Source organism: Rhamphochromis longiceps, linkage group LG3, assembly GCF_057381845.1.
Source record: "Rhamphochromis longiceps isolate RC_006_pf linkage group LG3, R_longiceps_female_GT1.1, whole genome shotgun sequence".
NCBI lineage: Eukaryota > Metazoa > Chordata > Actinopteri > Cichliformes > Cichlidae > Rhamphochromis > Rhamphochromis longiceps.
The window spans coordinates 63637226-63663260 of NC_140559.1; the positions used below are offsets into that span (position 1 = coordinate 63637226).

Sequence of the window (26035 nt, forward strand, 5' to 3'; positions counted from 1 at the left end):
TCCTGAAGTCAAACGACGCCTCCCAGCACTCATTTATTAAAACGGAGTCGATGCCAAAAGTCTTAAACGTTAGAATCAAAGCAACAGCTGTGAACTCAGTCATGGTGTCATGTGCAGCCTCCGTCTTACTGTCACTACTTTTTCATTTTAGGGTACGTGAGGTAAAGCGTCCGTCGATGTAGCTTGATTGTACAAAACTATTTTTCTACGTTATTAACAAAACAGAGCAGAGACTGATGCTGCTCCTGTCTGACCCCCTTATGTCTGCCACATGTGTATTCTGACTTCATATCATCACTGCTCCCTCCCTCCTCCTCTCTCCATCCTACACCGCCTTTGTTATTTAACACCGACCCCCCCAAACTGATAATCAGACAAATTCCCAAACAGCTGACTTCACTGTGTCGACACCGTTCCTGACTATTTCTGACCTCAGCTCAGCTCTGCTATTATCCTCACATTAAGGGTTCGTTCACCTGCCTGCAGATGATCTGTGAGCTCGTCGGTTGTAAATTAAACTCTAAGCACACTGAGGGTAACCGGGAGGCGTTCAGGGCCTGCAGTGCAGAGCTGCAACATGAAAAAAAGGGATGGGGGCTCAGATCTCCTGAACAGGGTGGAAACAACACGGTGGGTTTGTGCTGTTTGTGATTCCTGCTCCGTCATTCTGGTGGAGACCACTGCAGCTCAGCAGCGCTCCCTGCTGACCCTCTGATGAAGATGTCAACAGTATGTAAACTGAGCTGATGTGCTGCTGTTTGAGCCCACGTGGTAGCGTACGTCCAGTATGGGAGAACTTAGTCACCGGTGCTGTCTTTGCTTGTGCTCTAGCTTTAGCCTGTTTGATTGTTTGTTTTCTATTTTATTACTGCCTAAAAGGGGAGGTGGGGGAAACACATGCCTGACTTCTCCTGTCAGAGGTTTTGTAAGCTCAGTGGAAGGGAAACGTGCACAATGTAAATCATAAAACAACTGAGTGGGGCTGTGCTGCAGGTGGATCAGTGCTGTGGACAGTAGCTGTGGAAAAGAGACTGGACAAAGACTCTCAGCCTTAAATACAGGACAGAGGATGATCCGATCATCTTTCAGCTAACAGTGTCGAGCAGAAGGACGGCCGGCTGATGCGTCCGTACGAACCCTTTTGTACTCACTCCTGTGTATAAGGAGGTGGCGAGGGGTTGTGTAGTTAACCTCAGTGATAGGTTTGTAGCATAAACCTATTCGTTGGAACGTTAAGGACAATTTAATTACATAGCAAAGAAAGACACGAGTAGGCAAAGTTCTTCATGTTTCCCGTGCACGGGAGAGAACCGGACAAACGCCGTTCCTTCGCTTCACCCCAGTTGCTCTCGTCCGCTCCCCCGTAACACTGCTCTTTTATTGAGGTTACATGAATATACATATGACGTTCATTAACATATGACGTCTACATACAAACAAAGAGTACGTTGCCTGTGCGTGCGTGTGTGTGTGTGTGTGTGTGTGTGTGTGTGTGTGTGTGTGTGTGTGTGTGTGGTGGGGGGGGTCAGAGTGTGACCCCATAAAGACTTCCCTAAACCTGCTGGTCTGGAAGTCCAGCAGTTCATCTAAACAAAAGGCACTTAGCCTAAATCAGATATAGATACATTTATCCTAAATGAACAGAGGGAGTGACTTTAAGTCTGATTTCAGACTATGTCAGTATTAGTTAAGCCAAGAGTCGGCAAAAGCTTTATGACCCGGAAAGTTCTAATTCCCACAACATATTGTTGGATTAGTAAGCAAAACTTTTCTGTGATGAAGATTTTTGGGGTCGTTGTTTTAGTGATGGGTTCATTCTGTCAGTTAGCTTTGGCTTGTTTTCTTATTTCAATAGAGGGAGTTTTACTAAACATGGACATGTCGAGGAGCGGCTCATTATTTCTGTAACAGTGCACTTAGAGAAAACTGTCAGGTGTCGCCCCCTTTGGTGATGATGTTTTGTGCTCTGATGAGCTAATAATCAGCTCTCTTTTCCTCCTTCTTTGTTCTAAGCAGGCCTGCAAGATTGAATTAACAGCGCTGTAAAACATTGTTGTGAGAGCAAATATAAGGTGAGCTTTTCCAGATTACAATGGGCTGAGGAAAAGGTCACCTGTGGGAACCTGCGAGTTCCTGTCTAAAAGGATTGCAGCGAGTCAATCCAGTCCAAGATCATAAAGAACTCTTTTTCTAAAAACAAAAGAAAGAACAAATAAATGAGCTCATATTGATGAGGGTGGAGACTCTGATGCTTTGTGCGTGAGGCTTCACTTGTCTGCTGTGCAGCCGTGACAAACACTGGACCAGCGTTAGGATGAGTAGATGTTGACAAACAATTCACGACGCCGGTAAGAAAAGGGTGGATGCTTTGCTTTGCTTTTGGCAGGAGCACAAGAGAGAGAGAGGGAGACCGAAAGGTTCACATGAGAGTGGAGCTGCAGACTCCACCCTTGGGCGGCTAATTTTGGGTTGCTGATGTTTGCTTTAAGAAAATGTTGTTTTATTGACTGGGTTTAGATGATGGTGTCACATTATATTGTTGGGAAAATGCCAAATGCTGAAGGGGAGAAAATGTTTGATATTACTGATGTTACCATTAACCAAAGCAGGCCACTGTAGAAGTCAACGACATTTTATAGAAGGAAAACAGAACCAAAGCCAAATGTAGGAGTTATATAGGGGATTGGTGGACTTGTCACATTCCAAATCCAGTTATGGAACAACAAACACTGGTCCAAGGGAAAGGGCAGGTGATACGAGGTGGTGCTGGAGGGAAACGAGCAAAGTAAAGACAGCAAACCTATTTTGGTTCGATTTGATAAAGTCAGATTAAAAGAAGTACCATGACACTCAGAGGATCAACGTGAAACTAAAACATACGCACATTTTGTATGAAGCACATGACTGATAACTGTTGTGTTTTAAGTTTAGTTTCTTATAGCACAGAGTGGATCACAGTGAGGGAAGGACAGGGGGGGAACTGAGTTTAAATGTGAAGTTGATGCTAATATACAGGTTTTGTTTCTAGGTCGTTCTGGGGATGCAGGCTCTGGGTGGAGCCAGGAGCTGAAAAGATCGAACATGATAATTAAACTGATTTTATTATTTAAACACAGGTTTGCAGGCCCGGAGCAAATATACTCGAGAGGAGAATCGCTGAGGTTTTCTGAGAAATGATCTGATGAACCTTTTTCTTTTAATTTTCTAGTTGTGGTTTTGTTTGACACATGAAGATGTGTCAAAAGGGGGAGTTTTAGGTCTAATTTGAAACAATGGATTATATGATCGATGATGCAATTCTACACTGCAATCATCGAGTCCATCCTCACCTCCTCCATCACCGTGTGGTACGCTGGAGCCACTATCAGGGACAAACAGAGACTGCAGCATGTTGTGCGCTCTGCTGAGAAGGTGATTGGCTGCAGACTCCCATCTCTGCAGGACCTGTACGCCTCCAGGACACTGGGGCGTGCAGCTCAGTCACAGCTGACCCTTCTCACCCTGGACACAGTCTGTTTGACCTGCTCCCCTCAGGCAGGAGGCTCCGGTCCATTCGCACCAGAACCTCTCGCCATAAGAACAGTTTCTTCCCCTCTGCTGTTGGACACATGAACAATAACCGTATGACTGTTCCCACCACTACCACGTGACCCTACGCTGTGTTCACTGCATCATTCCATGTTTGGCCCTGATCACCACCTGCACTCATGTATATATCTATCTACTTAGCACTTTTAATCCTTATTTTTATTTTTATTTAAGTGTTATATGACAGTATGTTTGCACTGAAGCACCGCAGCAATTTCCTAATGTTGTAAACCTGCTCAACATTTGGCAATAAAACCGTTTTTGATTGTGATTACTGTCAGCATTTTAATCGCTAGTTTAAAGGCTGCAGCTGTTGCTCTAACATAAATGTAACAGGCCTCAGTGCTGGTTCTAATAGTCTGAGCTGCTTCCAGCTTTATTTGTGAAGAGCACAGCAGCTTACAAAACACGTAGCTAGCTCGTACAGCTGCGACGTTAAACTTTCATGAGCTAAGATGACCTTAAACTAACGGGGCTACGTGTGGTGATGCTAGCGTTAGCCACGTTAGCGCGTTAACTTCACAGGTGGTCAGACTGAGTAAACAGGCACTAAGTCAGAGGTTGGGCTCTCCGTTTCGCTGCAGGATCCCTTCATTCATGCAATTTATGCAGTTTATTAAAGTGCAATTGGAAAAAGGATTTTGAAATGCAGTTTTTAAAAGCATTTCAAAAATCAGTTTATTAAATGGGAATTCAAAAATGAATTTACAAATGCAGAATTTATTCTATAATTCATTACTTAAGCACAGAATTCTTTATTTCGATGCGCGTGGCTCTTGTGGTCCTCCATACAGGAGTGAGAACGTGTTGGCATTTGGGTCGTCCTTCCCCTCATCATAGTCTGCCACGCAGGCCGTGACAGAAAAGCCCACTAAAAGAACGCCCACCAGACCAAAGCAATGGTTTTGACTTGATCAGCATTAACCCCGCCCCCTGACTTTGATGGGTGAAGCTGACAAATAAAATGTATTTATGAACAGCGATGCAGGGCCAGGAGTAGCAACGTGAATTAAATAAATACATCATTAAATAATTCATTAAATGTGTCAGTAAAATAATCAAAATAGAAAACAAACCAATAATTGATTAAATATGTAATTAACTAATTTGAATTGTATATAAACAAATATTGAAACATTTTAAATGAAATTAATGGATAATTCATTATTAATATATATCTTTAATTGATTATGTAGATTTTTAAAATTAATTACTGAAATAGTTCATTCATTAGTGATGCATTTATTTAATGCAACCATAAAATTATTGCTAGTTTAAGTAAAATCAATTTAAGACATCAATATTAAAGGTTAACTTATGATAATGAATACATGCAACTATAACTAATGACATAAAAATGAGGATTTCTTAAGCTAAAGCCAAAGTGCTGACTCATTTGTCATGTTACTCTCAAATGTTTTCCCTAATAACAAGAACATAATTACACTTTAGCCACAAGAGGGCAGCAGCATTAATATAAGTCACATGTATATAAAGGTACAGTGATTATATTACAGTGATTTTGACAAAAACAAAACAGTTGATGGCAGTGTGTTTTTCCATGACAGAATAATTACGCACACCCCACTTTGCAGTTATTTATTTGTAAAAAATGTTTGGAATCATGTATGATTTCCGTTCCACTTTGTGTTGGTCTTTCACGTGGAATTCCAATAAAACTGATTCATGTTTGTGCTGTAATGTGACAAAATGTGGGAAAGTTCAAGGGGGCCAACACTCGGACCGGCGGCCGCCTCGGGTCTCTGCTCCTCCTGCCTCCCCTTTCCCTCATCCACCTGCTGCCTCTGTGGAAGCTCCGCCATAGCCACCACCAAACAACTGACTTATTTCTACACATCGACCAGCATCCGGCCAATTCACCACCTTCCATCGTTTATACCGTTACAAAAAAAAAAAAAATCATAAAAAAACATCATCGGCCCAGAAAAACGAAAAATCACCATCAGTATGCCCGATGGCCAGTCCAGCTATGGTCGTGCCATCAGTTAACCCTTCGCTTGCCAGCTGTGACACGCGTGCCCAGGGTTGCCGACCCCTGCTCTAAAGCATCTGATTTGGATTCCTGAGATCAAATATATTTTCCTTTGTGTTTGTTTTCTTCACATTTGTGGCTTTAATGTAGTGTTACATCCTGTTTGTTTGCTTCCATCTGTAAACATGTCCAGATTCACTGTTATGTTTCTATTCTTACATTGCTGTGTGATCACTGTTCCCTCTGCTGACTGATGTGACCTTTTGTATCTCACACTGATACTTGTCATATTTGTATCTGCGCCTAAAAGATAAAAAGTTTTCCATGCTAAAACACAGCTCCACCTCCTGCAGTTCTCCCTCTGAACCACTAGATGTCTCTGTTATCTAAATGAAGACGTGCAGCACAGCAACCACAGCAGCGCTCAGATCACACGTGTCCTGTTATTATGTATAAAAGCATGAAACAGGTGAGACAGGTGGGATCAATATTAATGTTGTGGAAATATATGAAAAAGCAACAGAAGAGTGAAAACATTTCGTGTTTCTAGAAAGATCTTTCAGCTCACAGCTGCTCACAGACTGTATTTACAAGTGACAAACTGCAACTCTACAGTACATCTACAGTATATATCAAATATATTCTGTATTCAAATCTATTGAGTGATGTTTGAAAGTCTTTCCAGGTGAGTTTGATCCAGGAGGGTCTGAAGCCAGAGTCAGACAGAGACTGTGCAGAGACTGTAGAAGGACAGAGCAGCAGCAGAGCAGTCCAGATACACTGATGATCCTCTGTCAGATCCAGAGGGACACACAGGGATGATGCTGGACTCTACATTGTGTCTGACAGTGGAGCTGTTCTCAGAGCAGTTCACTCTGCAGCACTGACAGTCATCTGCACTTCTTCTCATTCCTCTGTCAGTCACTGCTGGATGAAGCTCTCCTCTCCACCTCCCAGTAACATGGCCCAGTCAGAGCGTCTCTACACACAAGCTGCTGCTGCTTCAACCTCTCTGGATCATCAGGACACAGCTCCTCCTCTCTCAGCACACACACCGTCCTGTTTACCATCATATCCTCCACCTGCAGAGAGAAGAAGGAAGAGCAGAGGAGATAAACGAGTGTTTCCAGAGACTCTTCATCAGCTGTCAGTCAGTGATGCAGCACATCCAGTATAAAGAGCAGCAGGGACTTCAGTGCTGGGACTGTACTAGGACTCATTGTTGCTTCACTTTTTCTAATCTTTGGATTTTTATTGAAGTTGATGAAAATGTTTTTCCCTCCTAGTTTGAGTTTGGACTTTCATTCATTAGAAGAACCTTGGTGTGTCCACTCTGAGCTCTGTAGGAACCCCAACAACAAGCCCAACAATCCAGATGGACAGTTCCAGCTGTTAACTGGAGGAATTCCATCCAAACATCTGCTCTCACTAAATTCTTCCTCACCTACAGACTGTGTTCTTCACTGCTTTAAACTTGGAAACGAATGCAGTCATTGGTCTGCGTGCTGCTTTGTTCAGAGAGCTGATTGGCTGTTGACAGTGTTTGATCAGAGCGTGTCAGCCGTTACCATGGTGACCATAAAGGTGAGAAACAGGAAGTGTTTGTGTCCAATCCTGAAGCCTGTCACCATTCTCCTCTCACAGCTTCACTGAGAAGCTGCAGCTTTACAGGAAACACTGGATCTTTGCTTCATACTGACTGTGTTTAGTACAATACTGCTGACAGCACCACCCAATCACTCCATCACTCTACTTACAGCAGAGTCTTCAGTCTGTAGTCTGGACTCTGCTGAAGATCAGACAGCTGCTTCACATCTGGATCCTTCAGGTTGTTTCCCCACAGGTCCAGCTCTCTCAGATGGGAGGGGTTGGACTTCAGTGCTGCTGCCAGATAATCACAGCTGATCTTTGACAAACCACAGAGACTCAATCTGTATAAAGAATGAAAGATGTAAGTTTATTAGACAAAGTGTGAGCTTGAAATCATTCAGTGTTTCATCATCTGTTCAGAGCTGAAGAAGGTTCAGAATGTAGAAGTTTAGAAAATGGAAACTCCAAACAGCTGAAGCCAACAGGAAGCAGCTTCAAACAGGAAACTGTGCAGAGTTTCAGACTATATGTCCTGATGCAGCCAGTTGGATTTTGGAGATTTGAATCTCTGTTCTGTGACTAAGTCCTTGAATCATTTCTTCCAGTTGGTCCAACAAGACAAACTAAGTGTTGGACATGTGTTGTGGCTCCATTAGGGGAGCTTCTAAATGTGATGTGATGGCCCCTCTGGGTCTGTCAGGTCACAGCACTGAAGAGAGCTCAAACTGGGCACACACTTGTTCCAGTCTGGACCAAAGACTATATACTGGGACTGAGGGACTGCTTTGACTGCACCCACTGGGACTTTTTAAAGGCTCATGTTCTCACTTAGATCATCGATTTCTACTTACATTTCTTTCTGGGAAAAATGGGGATTACTTTGGAAACAGGAAGTATTTTCCCCAATAAGCAGCCCTGGATTAGTAAATCACTCCAACATGTTCTCAGGCAGAAGAAGCTGTCTTGTTATGAGGGAGAGAAGAAAAAGATTGAGGCACAGAAACTTGTTGAAAGAGAGATAAAGCAGCTAAAATCAGGTGTAAAAGTAAAGCAGAGGATGAGCTGAATAAAGGACACTCAAGGCTGGCTTGGAAAGGAATGAAGTCCATGGTGGGGATGCAGGACAAGGAGCAAAGATGAATGTGATGCTGAATCAGCAGAAGACTTGGACTCATTGGATTCCAGCTTTGATATCATTGATTTCAATGAAGAGCTTTGTGATTGTAGCAAAGGGCTGGTAGCTCTGAGAGTCCCACTGATGAGGTGTTTGTGTGGAAATCTCTTAGTGGGACCAAAGAGAGAAAAAGCCCTGGTCCTGATGCTGTGGGAGGGAAATGATTGAAGTGTGCTGTGAGGAACTGACTGGGAGACTTTCACACATTTTCCAGTCCTCCTTGGAACAACAGGAAGTTCCCAGCATATGGAAACAAAGGTTAAGTGTCCTATGGCACTCAGTGATGATGGTGCTGTGGCCCCACCACCTCCACCTCTTTGTAAAGGAACTAACTGTAATCTGAAGCTTCAAATGGAACTAAGACTTCCTCCACTAGGTGGCAGTGTCTGATGAGAAAGTGTTAGTGGAGCTGGCCTGGAGTCAGAAACAGGAAGATGCAGGATTTGGGCTGAAATGGGGAAAAGTGGTTCGCACTAGTGCCTTAAAGCAAGAAGGTTGTAGGTTGAAGCTTGTTGGCCTTTCTGTGGAGGGTGGATGTTCTCCCACAGTCCAATGAAATGCTGCTTAGGTTCATTGGTGCTTCTAAATTGGCTGTAGGTGTGGATGTGAGAGAGTGCTTCTCTGTCTCTCTCTGTTGGCCCTGTGATGGACTGCTCACCTGTGCAGGTGGACCACGCCTCTTGCCCTATGACAGCTAGGGCACAGGCTGCAGCCCTGTGAGCCTAAGCTGAATAAACAGTTAGCAAAAATGATCCATAGATGGCCTGAAATCCCCCAGTTAGCAGTTTGGTAGATAGCTATGACATGCTAATCCCATCCAGCAGCTGTATTCTACCTGTAAGCTGATCCCTGCTGAGCCAAAGCACTTTTTCATATACAAATTACAACCTTTAATAGAAACCTATTGGTCAGCATCTTATTAGCCTGCTGTTAGCTTCATTCCACAGAAAACTGAGAGAAACTAACAGAGTTGATAAAGAATAAAGAGAAATGTGCTGATTTAAAGCCTTTGAAGTGCTTCAGATGATCTCTGTCCACTTCTGTCCACTCATTCATTCATGTAAGCTTTCTAATGCAGCTTTGATCTTCACAGTCTGCTTCATGAAACTCATTCTAACCCTGAATGTCAGAGTGTTCCTCCTTCTCTTTCCCATCATTCATGCTGGCAGTGGAGGAGATTTGGATGTTGGACTGTGTTTTGGATGATGTGTGTATGTTTGTGTTGGACTGCTGTCTGTAAAGCAAACGCACATTTTGCTTTGGATTTCAGTGTCAGACAGACTTTAAGGTGGAATGAAGAGTTGGAGAGTTTCACAGTGAATTATCCAGTGGAGGATTTTTCTTCTTCTTTGAAGGTTTGAAATGTGAACATTGTTCTGCTGCAGTCAATGGACTAAACCAGAGAAGAAGAAAACAGACTTTACCATGAAGATCCTCAGTGTGGATCAGTATAATATCAGCCTGATGTCTGCAGTTTAGTGTCAGCACAACTTTCACATCATATTCATCTCAGCACAACTAAAACATGCTGACTGACCTCAGAGTTTCAAGTCCACATCCTGGACTCTCCAGGAAACCACACAGATGCTTCACTCCTGAATCCTGCAGCTTGTTGTTGGAGCTCAGGTCCAGCTGTCTCAGATGGGAGGGGTTGGACTTCAGTGCTGCTGCCAGATAATCACAGCTGATCTCTGACAAACCACAGCGATACAATCTGTATAAAGAATGAAAGATGTAAGTTTATTAGACAAAGTGTGAGCTTGAAATCATTCAGTGTTTCATCATCTGTTCAGAGCTGAAGAAGGTTCAGAATGTAGAAGTTTAGAAAATGGAAACTCCAAACAGCTGACAGAGTTCATACGCCTTTGTCAGGGTCAAATTCAAGCAAGACCATGTGAAAATTAAAACACATCATCCTAGGTGAACTTAAACACCTTTGTTCCCCTTTTGTTAAGACATAGAAAAGTACACCACACAAAAATACTGCAAAAGGAAACGGTCGCCTTATATACATAGTGTATAAACTCAAAATGCACATTTCACTTCAAATTAAGATTAAGGCTTTGAACAGATCACATAGTTCAGTTCAACATATAAGACTTTAAGAATGCACAAGCATCTACTTAAAATCTATTTAATTTATCATCCATGATATTATTTTGTACAATTCCAATGTATTTTGTTCATCTCCCTTAAATAAACAGGCAGTCTTAAAGTATGAAATATTCATATACAAACACATATAAATGTGTGTACTGTCTCAGTGGCTGATAGTACCCCACAGGCCTCAGTGTGAGCTTGAAGACATTTATAATGTTTAAGTAGTTTAATGTGCAGGTGCTGACGATAAACACATTTTGAATGAAAGCCGGGGAACTTTGGTAGCACAGAAACAAGTGGCTATTCTTTGTGACTATATGGATCACTCACAATACCATTATTTCACACAAAGGCACCAAATTAATACTCAAAAAAGCTGCAGCAATACACACAAATATAAACAGTACTTGGTGACAACTTTGCTTTTAGCCTTTAACCCTTCTTGACTACTTTTGATGTGGCCTCTATATTTTACCTTTAAAAACAGTTTATCTTGCCAATCTGTTATTTTCTCATTTTGACCAACTGTATCAGCACAATTTATCTAAATTCAGACAAAATTTAAAATACACGTAGAAAGTGATATTTTGACTGTAAAAACCACACACATGTTTAACGAATCATCTTCATAACTTGAAATGCAAATAGAGATTGTACACTTTTAAAAATACGCACACGTTTTGCAAACAACAAAGTTATATGGTACTATTTACCAAAAAATGCAGCCAAGGCTCAGACGTTTTTCATATAATCATTTCAAACTATTTACAGAACAATCAGGTGTCAAACAATAGTTTGTGTCACTCTAACACATATGAGAACAGCACAGGGATAAACCTGCAGGTCTGACAGCAGGTGTGTCACTCAGCGTTTACACTGCAATCTGCCTTTGTTGGCTTTAAGGCAGCAACTGTGACGATCACTAGTAGAACTGACACACAAAACAAAACAACAGCTACACACTAAATACACAAGACAACAAACTAACTTGAGACCAAACACGGTAAACGTCACAAATCTCTCACGTATCAAAACTCTCTCTCTCTTTCGCTCACTCGCTCTCTCTTGCCGGTCACTCCTAAAACTTCCCCCTTTTGCTAAACAACCAAATGTCATGTTTCCATATCATTTTTGATTGGTCGACATGGTACATTTTCCCACCTATAGGGCTTTGGAGCGTGATGTCACGGGAGATGGACCACGCCCCCTTCCGCCATGACAGTAGGCCAGCCAAAGGATACCATTTCAGCTATGGATCGTACGTGTTGTGTTGTCGGTTGCAACGTTAGATCACACGATCGTGAAGGCAAGAAGCTGGATAACGGGCTCTCTTTTCATCGTTTTCCATCCTGGAGGCAACGTGAGGGATCCCATGTATCCGATATTACTAAACAAAGACGTCAGGCTTGGATTGCAGCGGTGAGACGAGCGGATATCGAGTTCTCTGCAATCCCCAGCTTTTTGTTGGTTTGCTCACGGCGTTTTCTTTCCGGTGAGTTCTAAATTAATTCATATCACTCTTGAAAGGCTTTTAGTGTTATTTTCAACGTGCTGAGGTCATAGATAATGAGATAAAACATGCTAATGTGTGATGCTGCAGAACCACATCATGTCGACTGAGTAGCTTATGATTTGGCATCATTGCAGGCAAACCAGCATATGAAATGGATGTAACAAATCCAGACTGGGAACCAACACTGCACATGGGGCATGACGACATACCTGTATCAGACTCGGACCGGCACTCAAGGCGTACGCAACGGAAGCGAAAAAGAGCACCCATCGGAGGTAAACAACCCCCCCCCCTCTAAAAACATACTAAATTGCTATCACTGTACACTAATCCGCACATAACTTCCAGATGAATCACACACCTGTCATTGGAATATTGGTGTACATTTACCTTATGTCTAATTTTATCTTACAGGCTTTCGTTATGCAGCTGCAGAGTCTGAAGGTGTGCCCCGTGCAGAAGTGATTGATGAAGATCTGACAGAAGACCAACAGCAAAATCACAATGTCATGGAGGCAGTGGACAGCAGTTGTGTTGGACAAGTGGAGGTTGAGGTAGCAGCTGCAAATGTGGATATACTGAAGAAATTTAAACCTTTTAAAATGATGACAGATTACAAACTCTCAGCTGTGTCTGTAATCAAACCTCTGTAACTTTGCTTCACTTCAGCAGCATCAGCTCATGTTCACATGTTGATTCATGGTTTGCTTCAGTTTTTGATGGACTGCAGAATATTTTGAAGGTTATCTGCTATAAAAAGCCAGAAAAGGAAAATCTGCTTCATGTGTTTCTGTTTGATCCTCAGTGACTTTGACACAAAGGCCTCTGCTGTGATGATCACACCTCTGATCAAGTCTCACAGTGTCAGCTTTGTTTTTATACATATGGATATGTGCTGATAAATGATCAGAGTTATAATATTTCCCACTGTCTGCTGTGTGCCGTGACCTTTGACCTGCTAAAGACAGTCAGCTGTGGATTATTCATTGTTGTGTCTGATACTTAGAACTGTGAGGAAGAACACTACACAGTTAATCAGGGTCCCCTCTCTCTGAATCAGGGAAGGTGGGCAGGCCGCGTGTGGGCCGCGGGCCATACGTTGAGTCTCACTGTTTGAAATGTGAACATTGTTCTGCTGCAGTCAATGGACTAAACCAGAGAAGAAGAAAACAGACTTTACCATGAAGATCCTCAGTGTGGATCAGTATAATATCAGCCTGATGTCTGCAGTTTAGTGTCAGCACAACTTTCACATCATATTCATCTCAGCACAACTAAAACATGCTGACTGACCCCAGAGTTTCAAGTCCACATCCTGGACTCTCCAGGAAACCACACAGATGCTTCACTCCTGAATCCTGCAGCTTGTCGTTGTATCTCAGGTCCAGCTGTCTCAGATGGGAGGGGTTGGACTTCAGTGCTGCTGCCAGATAATCACAGCTGATCTCTGACAAACCACAGTCCCACAATCTGTATAAAGAATGAAAGATGTAAGTTTATTAGACAAAGTGTGAGCTTGAAATCATTCAGTGTTTCATCATCTGTTCAGAGCTGAAGAAGGTTCAGAATGTAGAAGTTTAGAAAATGGAAACTCCAAACAGCTGAAGCCAACAGGAAGCAGCTTCAAACAAACACAACAAGAGAAAAAACTCTGAATGTTTCACATTAAAGTCGTACATTTATCATAAAAACAGGACAAAGACTTGAAAAAGTCGTGTTTTTCCTTCCAGGAACCACAAGACTTCACTTTTAAAGGTGAAGTGTGAAAGAAATGGACATATTTGAAGTCCAACACCTTTTTCCAGTCACATTATTAAAGCAGACAAACTACAAGCTCATTTTCATTCCAACAAGTCATCTTCTGACCTGGACTAACAACACTGGTCTCTATGTGCAGCTGGCTGTGAGACCAGTGCTCAGGGAGCGTCTACAAAGTGCAACACTGAAAGAACATCACACACTAGCTTTGTCCCAAAACGTCGGCTGCATCCTTCGGAGGACCCGGTATTCGCGGTCTACGTGGGCCGGGTCCTTCAAAGATCGAAAAGGCTGGAAGTGCGAGGCTGTGAAATGGGACGGTCGAGCCTTCAGATTTGCGTCACCGCTGTGTTGGTGGAGTTTAATAAACTCGGCCGTCTGCTCCTTGCTATCTAAAATATAACAGGACACTGGCGTAAATTCTCGACCGTCTCACACTTCTGTTTAATCAGTTTCCTGTTTAACGTTTATTCAGCTGTGTGAAAATCCCGGAGGAACTTTGATGTCAGCCAAACCGATTTACTCCGGAACAAATAAAACACAGAAAAAAGGCAAACAATTACATTTTTAAGTTATCCGAGTGACTTATATATCGTGTTTCACCTGAGTAGCGAAAGAGCGGGGTCTGAAAACGATGAAGCCGGGCGTCCGCTGCTCTCGCCGGCTGGAGTGACCATTGAACCCCCCGGCTTGCTAGCGAGCGGGTGGGTAACAGACGTCTCCGAAAACGTCGGCACACTTTTGCAAATATGCGATGTCTTGATAAACCAAGCAGATATTTGAAGTTTACACAGCTACTTTCTCGCCTGAAAATATGTTAAAAGTTTATTTTGTGACCCAGAAAGATTAATAAGAGTAATTTGAAAACTTAGTAGCTGCCGCCATTGTTGGCAGCTGAAATTTGGCTGGGCCGCGCTATGAATTCTGGGATATGGTGGGCCACGAAGGACACACCCGACGAATCCTTCAAATTCGGGGAAATGAAGGACGCATTTGTCGGGCACATTTGAAGGAGTCGACAAATACGGACAGCCTTCATCGCCTGGCTGTGACGTAATCGGCCTTCAAATGCAGCCTCTGGAGGATGCAGCCGACGTTTTGGGACACAGCTACTAATTTACTTCCATCATCCAACCTGAAGATGAAACAGAGACGCCTCCCCTTCAAAGTAAAAGCTGCTCCTTTTGGACACAGTATCAGAGAAAGTCTACAGTATAACATAGAAAAGACAGAACAAAGTTTTGGTTGTTGTTAAATTGTGCAGAAATGAAACTACACTAAGCTCAATTATGTGACAGACATTTCATCCCATGTCAGTTTGGCCTCATCCTGGGCCGGATTATCCAGCACACACTCTGACCACAGGCCCAGGGGCCACGCACAGCTGGGCTCCATCCAAGAGACAGGAAACAAACCAACACAATAATAAAAAAGCACCATGTGATCTTCTTACATCTTCAAGACAAACATAGGAAAAACATGAGCATATTTGTTTCCTGATAAAATGATGTGACAGGTAGAACAGAGTAAAGTGGTGGTGTTACAGCCTTTCTCCCCTCTGCTGCCGAGGCTGTTAGTCTCTCCCAAACTCAGCTACAGGACTTCCAAATGAATGAAAGCAGCAGAAGTGGCTTTACAAATGAAAGAGGAAGAGGAGAAGAAGAGGAGAGGGAGGCCATCCTGACCATCACTCCAGCTGAAAACATCACACTTCCATTAAAGTTGGTGAGAAAATGTTGAGCAGGATGAGCTGCTGGCTAATCTGGAGGCTGTAGCAGCAGCTCACAGTCACAGTGGGTTTCCACTCATGAAAAAGCTCTGGCTGCTTCATTTCTCATCTCATATCAGAGACTTTAATGCTTCACTGAAGCTGTACTGTGATGCTTCCATATTCCAGTGAGGCCTCCATAATGATTTCAGCTGTTCTGTACACACACTGTGTGCCCTGTATGGCTCAAAGTCTCTGCAGCCTGTTTTTATCTGCTATCATCAGATCTTCATCATCCTCATTCACATCCCTCACACACTCTACAGCCTCATCAGCACTGACTTCATCTTCACTGACTGATGGAGCACAACATGAACCTGTGGAGGCTGAAACACTGTCCTGTCAAACATCTCCCCGTCACCACTCCACTTCTGTCAGCCTTTAAATGAACCCTGCTCAAGTCTGTCACTTCTGTTTGGAGCCAAAAGAGGTTAAAGATTACGCCACTACATTCTTGTCTAGAAAATATTAAAGTGTATTTGGTGACACACAAAAAAGGGTAAAAGTATAGTTTGGGTCCACACATGTCCAAACCCTGGTGTGTAGGCCTACTTAGTATTGAGAAAAGCCCACTAAAAGAACGCCCACCAGACCAAAGCAATGGTGTTGACTTGATCAGCATTAACCCCGCCCCCTGACTTTGATGGGTGAAGCTGACAAATAAAATGTATTTATGAACAACGATGCAGGGCCAGGAGTAGCAACGTGAATTAAATAAATACATCATTAAATAATTCATTAAATGTGTCAGTAAAATAATTAAAATAGAAAACAAACCAACAAAATATGTAATTAACTAATTTGAATTGTACATAAATACTTAATGAATTATTTTAAATGAAATTAACCGATAATTCATTGTGATTTTGTTTTGTGTTTTGATGAGCTAATAATCAGCTCTCTTTTTCTCATTGTTGTTCTAAGCCGCTTATCCAAAGGTAAGGCACTACCTGTTGAATTATTTCCAAAGTGTGCCAAATTGGACATTACAAATTAAAGTCTACTCACTGAAATTACTGGGGAATGTCTGCTTTGATTTTGATGAGAATCTCATGACAGTACTGAGGATTTAATGCAGTTGGACTGCTAAAAATGATTGAATGCAGTTGGACCGCTAAAGGATTTAATACGGTTGGACCGTGGAAAGCAGTTGGACTGCTGAGTGATTTTAGTATATTAGGGAATTTGGTTATTGTTTGGGGTGGAGCCCGTATTGGTTATAAGGTTGGACCTGCTTCAGTCTTACACTTTTTTGGCTGTTTTACTGTTGTTCCAAAGTATTATAAATTATTCAAGAACGTCAGTTGGACTGATAGGAAGCGCAGTGCTCAGAGGTAACGCTTGCCAATGCCAAGGACGCTTAGGCATTGTCCTCGAAGAGGGATAGTCAGTTGGTCACTGTGGAGCTTGGGGCACTCCAGAATAACTAGGAGTTAGAGTCTCCTTACCGTTTGGAACGGTAGTCTGCGCTTTTTTGGCCAGCAGAAGTTGGACTTCGGGCGTGTAACTTTAACTTAAAACTTCGGGGTAAGCCTTGGCTGTGAAATGCCAAAAATAGAGCTTCAGGCAAAGTTTGGGTTGGTTGATGCTTTTAAATTGAGTTAGGGATTTTAGAGATGAGGCCAGAAACTGTTGGACAGATACTGGTTAATTGATCACAAAAAAGTTGGACTTTATCGGTTGGACCGTTAACTTAAATTTGTCGAAATTGTTTAGGCGCTAAAGCTGACAGATGTGACAGTGGTTGTAAATATAAGACGTCTTTGTAATATAAAATAAGAGATCTCTGTGTGAAAGGAGTCTGAGGCAGTGCTGGAGCTATTTTTAGACTGTGTGTGTGTGAGTGTGAAAATGCAAATTAGTCAGCAGTGAACTGTTTAAACCACAGTTGGTTTTACAAATACTGCTGCAAACATTGTTGAGTGTGTGTTTAAGACGCCATTTATGTTCATTAGAGGGCTATAAATAAAGTTTTGAGTTGCCGTAGTTGATGTATAGTAATTGACTGAGTTTTGATATATATATATATAAATATAGTGAGTGCACTGTATATATTTAAGACTAACATATTACTTTTAGGAGTAACCTCTCATCAGCAATAAATGCTGGTGTGTTTTATTTTTTCTATTCTATGTGTGTGCTGTGAGAATTAATAGAGGTTTCAATTGTTTTCTTTGACTTGCTCTTTCTGATTATGACAGGCATGTCTGAAATACTCTTAGGAAAGCGTGTTGTGAGTATATTCCTCAACTCTTGTCACAGTTTAAGTGTGTGAATGCTGTGAGTAGCAGGCTTTGAGTGATTGGGTGTGATTTGTACAAAATAATAAATAATAATAACACTATGAAAGTTGATAGTAGAGTGAGTGCAGAAGTGGAAGTGTGAGAGAAAAGGCGGTGTGTGTGTGAGACGATCTGACAAACGCAAAGAATTTAGTATATTTAGAAGTGTGTGCGTGAAATAAGGGTGAATTGTTTTAGATCAAGACTTAGTAAAACAAGAGTTTTATTAGCCTGTAAAAAAAACAAAACAGGAGAGATAGAAACAGAAAATATGGTTCTGAGCAGCTGCAAGGTTGACAGGAAATGGTGTGTGTGACAGGAACTTTGCATGCCCATAAAAGGAACTGACTGTGACAAGTGAGCACACAGAGAGAGAAACATACGAGTTAAACTCCAGGCAGATGAAGCAAATGGAGGTTTTAAGAAAAGAAATGAAAAGGATATTAATTGTATGCTTTAGTGTGTCAATACAGGTGGACTTCTTTCAACCTAGAATCTTGAGTACAAAACCATTGATTAACAGAATTGGGAGGAAAACAGGCCAGATTTTGGCTTAAAATTTTACAGCTTGACCTCCCACTTGTCCCGATCCTGAGAAGAAGCTCATAGGACAGTTAATCTCCTGATGAAGACCGACAGAACATCGTGGACTTCAAGAATTAACAGCAGGCAAAAGACAGTGCAACTGAAACTACACTGACGATACCAGCAGCAGCATGGAAGAAAAGCACGTGATGGAAAATGCACGGTGAACTGCAGGCTGGTAAGAACAGTGTGACATAACTGTTTAAAGACACTGAATGGGATATTTTGCCAGGCTGGGATTTAATCTAAAAGGAAAATACTGAAAAGAGCAACGGAGAAGAAACAGAGAAGAAACAGACTGTGTTTGCTGGGGATCACAAGACAACAAAGGACACTAAGAGAAGGGCACAGGGGCCAGTGGGAAGGTGAAGCCCAGACGAGTTCGACTGCGAGAATAGAGGGTACAATTGGGTTGAAATTGAAGCCGGAACTCAGGATGGTTTAGGGATGTCCACGTCACAAACAAAGAGGTAAACAAAAAGAAGGTAAAATAAAGAGAGAAAATAACTGACAATTACATTAATGAATAGAAGACACACATACAGATATTACATAGATTTATTTTTAGGATAAAGGGGAGAGCTTATACGTAGAAATGACTTTTTATACATATTGCATTTTGTGCCTTTAAGGGAGTTGTGGCTCAATTCGTCTCTTGTGGGTCACGAGCCTTTGGCTAGCGCTATGATTAGCCAATCTACTGTGAGGATGATATGAGTTATTGAAGGATTGCACACGCTTACAGACACAGAGTCCATAAACACACATGACAGTATTGATTCCAGGCAAAAGGCCTCAAATTAATTTAGCGTTTAACTGAACTTGAGCTGGCCCTGTAACAAGTGACAGAAAAGAGGAACTGAATAGGAGTTTCTTGCTTTAGAGAAGGACCAAAGGAAGGAAAGCATATATTTTGGTTAAGTCTGATAAACTAGAATGAGAAGGTATTGTTACATCAAAGGAGCAAGATGAAATAAAAAGGCTGTACCAAAAACAGGTTATAACATAGGAAATGTGAGTTTTAAAATGAAGTTAGTGTTAACACACAGGAGTTGTTTCAAGGCAGCGTTTAGCTATGATAAAATGTATGCAGGAGTAATTGCTTATATGTTTAAACTTAATTGATTAAAGTGGTTGTTTTTTTTTGGATCTTTTAGTAGAATAGGCGCTTATAATGATTTTCTTGTGAAAGGAGATTCTAGGTCAGAGTGGAGGCCTTGCAGCAGCGAGAGTTCTGTGTACAGGATGTTGATGATTAGATAAGGCAAGCGACAGGAAACGCATGCAGGGACGTGAAAGCAGCGTTTTAAGAGTTTTAAAATGATGAGTAACGTTGAAGAATATATATAAATACAAGTCAATAAGTCAAGAAGATAATTAGGATCAGGCTTTTGATTAAAGAGTCCCAAAGATGATAAGTTAGGGAGGTGCAGGAAAAGGTGTTTGGTTTGCTTTACACAAGATCTCGGCGACCACAGGGGGGTGAGGATCCTGGAGGCCCGAGGCATGATGGACCACAAGAGAGGGACGCAGAAAAAACCTAATCTTATGCATGGAGTGTTCTCGAGGGGGAGCTGGTGTTTATTACTGGACCACTTAGATGACATGAGGTTGTCTGATTTGCTGAGCCAGAGGACGGCTAGAGAGGGTCAGAGCGGGAGTGGTGACCCCGATGTCCATGATGCCATGGATGGACATGGAAGCAGCTGAGTGGGCCGAGGAGTGACCCAACACAATGTATTGCGACCTCTGGTGTTCCAGAGGTCGAGAGAGGGAGTATTGAGATTGGAGAGATATCTTGCTGCTATTGTTAATAATCATCATCATTACCATTGCATTAATAATATAATCTACAGAATTGATATTGCATTCAGATGTTTAAACAGTGTGTGTCTTTCAGAAAGACTAAGTTGCAGGCTGACAGGAAGTTGCAGGTTTGAAGAGTGTGCCTTATGCAGAACTGAAACCGAAAGCAGAGTCTAAGTGCAGGTTATTTTGAGGAGCCTTTAAGGACGAGACACACACTTAGTTAAAGAGAATCATTTATAGGTGGAAGTTTAATCATGTTTTGCTCGGGGTTGCAAAAGAGCAGTTTGTCGCAGAACTGCTGCTGATGTGTCAAGATGATAAGCGAGCATCCGGCAGTGACAGGAAGTACCTGCCATGAAGATAGGAGATAATGTTCTTTTAAACTGTGTTAAAAGTCATTGTGGTTTTGATTTGACGTATGCATATATTCTGTTTGTGACGTATGAGGGGGCGTCATTAAATTCAAGCCCTGATGGTATAAAATATCTGTTTATGCTTTGATTAAGTCGGAGATCAGCCCGGTCTGCGAACGGAGCTGGTCTTCCCACGCGTGTATTTCATTAAAATCAATTGTTTGACCAAGTTCTGGACCATGGTTGTTTGTACTCTCCTTCCCCAATATTTGAACCTTAACATTAGTTTACTCAAAATAATTTTAAGACATCAATATTAAAGGTTAAGTTATGATAATGAATACATGCAACTATAACTGATGACGTAAGAATTTGGATTTTTAAGCTAAAGCGAAGGTGCTGACTCACTTGGCATGTTACTCTCAAATCCTCCCTAATAACAATAACATAATTACACTTTAGCCACAAGAGGGCAGCAACATTAATACAAATCACGTGTATATAAAGGTACAGTGATTATATTACAGTGATTTTGACAAAAACAAAACAGAAGTTGATGCAGTGTGTTTTCCATAACATACCAACCAAATTAAATAATAAAAACTTTATAACTTACAGAACTTTTTTAGAGACTTTGACCACTGGCAGCAGCCTCAGAAGAGCCTCCTCTGAAGCAAAGTATTTCTTCAGGTCAAACACGTCCAGATCTTTTTCTGATGACAGTAAGATGAAGACCAGAGCTGACCACTGAGCAGGAGACAATTTATCTGTGGAGAGACGTCCTGAACTCAGGGACTGTTGGATCTCCTCCACTAGAGAACGATCATTCAGTTCATTCAGACAGTGAAACAGATTGATGCTTTTCTCTGCAGACAGATTCTCACTGAGCTTCTTCTTGATGTACTGAACTGCTTCTTGATTGCTCTTTGAGCTACTTCCTGTTTGTGTCATGAGGCCTTGCAAACGAGTTTGATTAGTCTTCAGACCCAAGAGAAAACGAAGGAACAAGTCCAGGTGTCCATTGGGGCTCTGTAAGGCCTTGTCCACAGCACACTGGTAGAAGTATTTCTCTGAAGATTTTCTTGTTTGAAACACCTTCCAAGTTGTTTCTTGCTCTTCCAGCAGATTGAGTCCAGAGTTGATGAAGGTCAGGTGGACATGAAGAGCAGCCAGAAACTCCTGAACACTGAGATGAACAAAGCAGAACACCTTGTTCTGGTACAGTTGTTTCTCCTCTTTAAAGATCTGTGTGAACACTCCTGAGTACACTGAGGCTGCTCTGATATCGATGCCACACTCTGTCAGGTCTGGTTCATAGAAGATCAGGTTTCCTTTCTGCAGCTGATCAAAAGCCAGTTTTCCCAGTGACTCAATCATCTTCCTGCTCTCTGAACTCCAGTGTGGATCTGTCTCAGCTCCTCCATCATATTTGATCCTCTTCACTTTGGCCTGAACCACCAGGAAGTGGATGTACATCTCAGTCAGGGTCTTGGGCAGCTCTGCTCCCTCTCTGGTTTTCAGCACATCCTCCAGAACTGTAGCAGTGATCCAGCAGAAGACTGGGATGTGACACATGATGTGGAGGCTTCGAGCTTTCTTGATGTGGGAGATGATCCTGCTGGCCTGCTCCTCATCTCTGAATCTCTTCCTGAAGTACTCCTCCTTCTGTGGGTCAGTGAACCCTCTGACCTCTGTCACCATGTCGACACACTGAGGAGGGATCTGATTGGCTGCTGCAGGTCGTGTTGTTATCCAAAGGCGAGCAGAAGGGAGCAGGTTCCCTCTGATGAGGTTTGTCAGCAGCTCATCCAATGAGGTGGACTTTCTGGTTTCAGTCAGGATTTTAGTTTTGTTGAAGTCCAAATTAAGTCGACACTCATCCAGACCATCAAGTATGAACACAACCTGGAAGTCTTCAAGCCTGCAGATTCCTGATTCGTTAGTTTGATTAAAGAAGTGATGAACAAGTTCCACCAAGCTGAACTTTTCCTCTTTCAGCACATTCAGCTCTCTGAAAGTGAATGGAAATATGAACTGGATGTCCTGGTTGGCTTTGTCTTCAGCCCAGTCCAGGCTGTATTTCTGTGTTAAGACTGTTTTCCCAATGCCAGCCACTCCCTTTGTCAGCACTGTTCTGATTGGTTCGTCTCTTCCTGGTGAGGCTTTAAAGATGTCTTCTTGTCTGATTGTTGTTTCTGGTCTGTCTGGTTTCCTGGATGCTGTTTCAATCTGTCTGACCTCATGTTTCTCATTGACCTCTGCAGTCCCTCCCTCTGTGATGTAGAGCTCTGTGTAGATCTGATTCAGGAGGGTTGGGCTTCCTGCTTTAGCGATGCCCTCAAACACACACTGGAACTTCTTCTTCAGTTGGGCTTTAAGTTCTCGTTTACAGAGTGGAGCAAATATTTCTGAAGGTAAGAAATTCAGAAAAAAATATTATATAATAAATATCATAGCCTTTCAGTACCCTGAAAGGATGAATGTCTATTGGTCCATTTCTTGAGCTATTAGGAAAGATCAATATTCAGTCTTTAGAGAAATTCTCTTACTGCTCTGCAGATGGTCAGCCATCTCATGCTGCTTAAGTCTCCTCAAGAAGTGGAGTGTGATCTTCAGAAATGCTTCTCTGCAGCTCTTTCTTTCATCTTCATCCTCTCCTTCAAACATCTCCTCATCCTCCATCTGGCTCTTTAAAGTTTCTGGGTGATCTGGACTCAGAAGCTTCTGGATCTTCTTCAGCTCGTTCTTCACAAACATGGTGATGTTGTCCTCCAGCCGCTGGAAAAGAAGACTATATGAATTACCCAGTGGTAAATGGACTGGTTCTTATATAGCTCTCTTTGATACTCTGTGCACACAAAGCATTTATACAACATGCCTCATTCAACCAAGCACATTGTTCTATGCTTAAATACTTTCTTTCACACTCTGATGGATGCATCAGAGGGCAGCTTGGGTTTAGTACGTTACCCAGTACATTTGCCAGCCAGGGTTTGATTCACAAACCTTCTGACTAGTAGCTGACCTGCTCCCCTGCTGAGCTACAGTCACCCCAATCTGACTGACATCATGGAGCCCAAACTCTGATTTATGTTGGACACACTGACAATCCTCTGGTCCACAAAGTGCAGCATAGAGGTGACTGAAAAGAACAAATGTAAACGTAGTACTACAAACCATAACCACAGAGTCCAGGTGTGTTTGATGTTGCTGTGCAGACTGACCAGTGGAAACCTCTGCTCTCTGCTGGTCCACTCTGTGGAGGAGTAATGTATAATTAGCTCATGTTATGTCTGTCCACACACAGACACAAGCTAAAGGTCCATGAAGTGATGTTTGGATGGGTTCAGTCAATCAGATGACTGTCATGGTGGAGCTTTGCTAGTCCTGCTGATCCCACTGAGAATTAACAACTCAGTTTCCAGATGTCTGTAGTTTTCTGCTCAGTTTCTTTAGTCCCAACAGCTCTTACCATCTCCTGCATAAAGCTTTCCCTCCATGCTCAGATGCCCTGGAACAAGGTGCTCTCTTTATATCAGTGACTGGTTTAAAGGGACAACTTGCAGTGCTCGCCAAACTTTGTGTCAGCAAAAGTAGTTCTAATGTTTCTTACATTTATTACATTTTTACATTTTTGCACACACAAATCAATGAACGCAAAAACATAAACTTTCCAGATATTTTGTTTCACAATGTTACAAAACTCAGTTCAAAACTCCACAGTCTGATTTACAAGTACAAAATATTTATGACCACAGTTTGAGCCGATGTATGTCCCGAGTCTGTGGACTCAGTGGTTTTGTTTTGATTGTTATTGTCTTTTGTTACAATTTCATTCTGATTAAGATTTTCTAGTTCTGAGGTTTTGGTTTCTGTGTTCCCTCTGTACTGTGTTAGTATTGTGTCTCTGTGTTCACTTCCTGTTTTATTTTGACAGTGCCATGTCCTATGTTAGTGTGTCTACTTTTGCTTCCCCTTGTCTGGTTATGTCCAATTAATCCTGCTGTGTCTCCCTTTTCTCATTCCCTGATGGCTCTTTTGTGTATATGAGCCCTTTGTTTTCTCCTGCTTGTTGCTGGTTCGTCTGTGTTGTCTCCCCGTGTCTCCGTTTAAGGTTTCAGGTTAGTTTTTTAGTTTTTCAGTAGAGGTTATCTTAGCTTCTGCACAGGCCATCTCCACTGCACTTCACCGTTTCAATAAAGCTCACTCACTTCACAGCAGTGTCTGCATCTTGGGTCCTTTATTAAATTCAACATGGCTCGCCCCGCTAGCCGTGACATAAGATGTGAAAACAATATCCAAAAAACACGAGGGACAAACAGGGAATAGTTTTAAGGTGCAGGGCCAACAAACTGAGTCTAGCCATGAACTCAGAGTTGATTGAATTAGCATTTTGAATTGGCTGATCTGAGCAATCAAGTCTATGTTCACTTTGAGTTAAGATTATACGTGATTGATGGAAAAGAAAAAAGCCATCATCAGCAACTGATTCTGATTTAGCAGGTTTTCAAATCTAAACGGTACCCATCCCTAGCTGGCTGTAGTTAAACCTTTACTTAAAAAGCATCCCTAGACCCAGCTGTCTTAGCTAATTATAGGCCGATCTCCAACCTGACAATCCTTGAAAGAGTAGTTGGGGGGCGACAATCAGAGGGGCAGTGTGATGATCTTAGGTTACGAACTACCGCAGTCAAGTCATTAAGGGAGACGGGATCAAACTGCTCTAAGACAGCTGAGCACACAGGAGAAAGACTCTGATCTGAGGCAGCAGTCGGCGAGACAAGAGCCCTAATAGATAGAAGCTTGTTGTTAAAAAATGCTAAAAAGAGTGACGCTGAAAAACTAGTTCATGCATTTATTACTTCCAGACTGGACGACTGTAATTCATTATTATCAGGATGTCCTAAAAACTCAGTGAAAAGCCTTCAGCTGATCCAAAATGCTGCAGCAAGAGTCCTGACAGGGACTAGAAAGAGAGAGCAGATTTCTCCTGTTTTGGCTTCCCTTCATTGGCTGCTCCTCACATACAAGGTCTTAAATAATCAGGCCCCATCTTATCTTAATGCTGCACCACAACACCTGATCTCTGGTTTCCTCACCTCTTCAATCCCACTTTAATACTTGACTAAACTCATTTTCCTGTTTAGGTGTTGAGGCAAAGCCGCCCATCTACAATGCAGGCAACAGCAAACGGAGCTATTTTTGATTCCCTTTGGGTTTTTTCTACTTTTGTGCTACAAAATGTTCAAGCTGATTAAATTCATTAGAATAAAAGTTCAGATAATTTTCTCATATTAATGTTGGAGGTAGAAATTCAGGTAACTTTGCACAAAAACTGGCAGAAATTTCCTTCAAAGATGGCGTTTTTACTTTAATACTGTGAGTACATTTCAGAGCCTGGACTCTTTTACCTTTACTTGAGTAAAGAAGCTGAATCATTATTTCAGCTTTAAGAGGGTATTTTAACACAAACATCAGTCCTTCTACTTAAGTATGTTTGACACTTTGTTTAATCATCATTT

The 26035-nt window shown here is 42.1% G+C and overlaps 2 protein-coding genes across 2 annotated transcripts in view; both read right to left on the reverse strand.

Annotated features, from left to right (window-relative positions):
- LOC146675695 (protein TANC1-like) overlaps positions 1-26035 on the reverse strand; it is a 407338-nt gene that overhangs the window by 235861 nt on the left and 145442 nt on the right. The gene's annotated exons all lie outside the window — the stretch shown is intronic.
- Positions 12746-23349, reverse strand: LOC146675704 (protein NLRC3-like). The gene is made up of 3 exons (XM_085400624.1): positions 23063-23349; positions 21130-22921; positions 12746-13428 (listed from the first exon to the last, which is right to left on the reverse strand). The coding sequence occupies exons 1-3, from the start codon at positions 23268-23270 to the stop codon at positions 13233-13235; spliced, it is 2196 nt and encodes a 731-aa protein (XP_085256750.1). The 5' UTR covers positions 23271-23349; the 3' UTR covers positions 12746-13232.